Source organism: Pterocles gutturalis, unplaced genomic scaffold (assembly GCF_000699245.1).
Source record: "Pterocles gutturalis isolate BGI_N339 unplaced genomic scaffold, ASM69924v1 scaffold46652, whole genome shotgun sequence".
In the NCBI taxonomy this organism is placed as follows: Eukaryota; Metazoa; Chordata; class Aves; order Pterocliformes; family Pteroclidae; genus Pterocles; species Pterocles gutturalis.
The window spans coordinates 1-2,272 of NW_010114550.1; the positions used below are offsets into that span (position 1 = coordinate 1).

Genomic DNA, 2,272 nt, shown 5'->3' on the forward strand with positions numbered 1-2,272 from the left:
TTTTTTCCAACCTTAATGATTCCATGATTTGGTCTGTCAGGCAGGCAACTGAGGTGTGCCCTAGGGATGATATTCACATGCAGATTCAGATAACAACCGTCAGTTTAGGTCTTCAGTCTAGGTGTCTACAAGCAAATTAGGTGTCCAAAGCTGTCCTTAAAGTCATTAGGAGCTAGCTTATAGAGCAAGTGAGTTCTGGAGCGGTCTGCTTAGCTAGCCAGATGTGAAAGAGAAAATGTGAAAGTGTTAAAGTACTAAATTCCCATTGAGATGACAGAGAAAGAGGTTGATTGCTAAAGGCTTTTTGATGCTTCAGAGGAAAAAATAAAAACATTTGCACCACCGTAAGGAAGAAATCAGAAATAATGATGGTAACATACGTCTACCATTTATTCATTTTTGTTCTTCAGCTACTGCTGAGGCAGTAATGTTGGAAGACAGAATATGAATGAATCTGAACAAGTCAATAGGAAGTGAGAATCTTGAGCTAGTGTAATTCAGCCTGCAAAGCAGGGCTCCTCTACCATTTGTTCTTGTTTTCTTCAAGACTCCTTATGTAAATATTTGGGATTTTGGCAGGGTGCTTTCTCTTTGTTACTGAAGTGAAACATTGCTGCAATCATACCGAATGAAGTCTGCTTCGTAATTATTTGCAGTAACAACTCAGTAACAGAGACTTACAGTTGTAAGACTGCCAATTGTGTATTAATGTGATCTTCTTTTCTCCCTCTCCTGGCTGCAGCAAGCACGCAGTTGGTGTAGGAAGTCTGCAAAGCAGAACAAGCAACCATATCCATCTGTGTCAACAGATTCCCGCTTCACCACTCTGCCAGCCTTTCCTCCTCAGAGCCACCGATCTGTTCCTGAACACCCAAAAGAAATGGGTCAAAACAAGGTACACCACGCAAATGGCCTTGGTCATTATCTTGGTTTCTCACAGCAGGACTTGAGACACAGTGGTCGAGGAGACTTCACAAGCAGATCCAGCAGTGCCTCCAGCATTTCATGGTCATTTAAACGAAGCAAGTCTCTGTTCTGCTTGCCCACAGTGAACTCCTCAGCCTCAGAGACTTTTAATTTCAGTGAACCATTTCAGTTTTTAAATACTGGGTCACCTGCAACCAGGTTGAAAACATGGAGATGCAGCCCCAGGCTTAACGTTGACGACTTGGAGGGTGCCCAGGAGACTGATGTAGACACAGGGATGAAGCTGTCCTTCTCAGACCTGTCTGTCGTCTCTGCATACTCTGCCCTTAATGGATTTTGCAGTGACTTGGAAGGCTCTCTTCCCCCACAGAAACAAACTGTCAGTAAGGCTAAACAGGCAGCCACCAATGGAAGGCCTGTATCAGCCATGTGCAATACCTTTGATTCGGTTGATGGGTCACTGCCTTTTCTTTCTGAATGGTCTTCCAGCTCATTCACATCAGCATCTCTCTCCAAGCCGCCTAAACATTCCTCGAGAGCAGCTCCTTGCTCTCTGGATGGTCGTGGTAGCATTTGCCCAGCGTCACCAGCTGATGAAGAAGAATTTTACATTTGAGGTTTCTCTGTGTTACACCTTCCAGGGCAAATGTGTTCTACTTGTGAATGACAGCAGTGGGCTCACCTCAAGATTGCAGAAGGTTCCTCGCTGAAGAGAGGTGATGCAGCAGAGCGTGCTAAATATTTGAAGAAAGCACTTAGATCTCTCAGAGATGTGTGTCCACAAACTATGTACAGTAAAGCAGTCTGAGCTTGCGCCCTGTACCTTTATGTTGGAGGAAGATGATCAGCACAGAGGCTTGTCCATAACAGTGCAAGGTGGATGGTTTCTATGACTGACTCTTGGACTGGTGGTGAAGAAAATACCGGAAGAAGCAAATAATAATACAGTCTTTGGCAGAAAATGAAGAGTAATTTGTGACACAAAACTCCTTTAAATTTCCTGATAAATTCTCTTAACTTAGGGAAGACAGGTCTTCCTTCACTTTCACAAGTTCCAAAGGCAGCTCTAAGCACAGCAGGTCCCAGTAGCACATCCAGTAGAGTAAGGCAAGACATTTCCTGTGATGACAAACACAGTCCCTTCTAACCTCTGAGAGTTGGCAGTGCTGAGGTGGGAAGAAGCTTCACTTCTTCCCCAAAGAAGGGGAAGCTCTGCTGTATCTTTTACTTTGACAGTCCAGGATGGAGAAAGTGCCAAAAGGGAAACCTTACAGAACATTTTCAACCCATCCCCTCAAAGAGCCCATCCTTCACAGCTGGAAGAGAGCCATCTGGGCTGTTGTCT

The 2,272-nt window shown here is 44.5% G+C and overlaps 1 protein-coding gene across 1 annotated transcript; it reads left to right on the forward strand.

The window, feature by feature from the left end:
• Nucleotides 1-742: 742 nt before the first annotated feature.
• LOC104462769 (protein FAM124A-like) lies at nt 743-1,543 on the forward strand (the record flags this gene model as incomplete). The annotated part of the gene is made up of 1 exon (XM_010074850.1): nt 743-1,543. A coding segment is annotated over one exon (801 nt), but the record flags the coding sequence as incomplete, so codon positions are not given.
• Nucleotides 1,544-2,272: the final 729 nt, after the last annotated feature.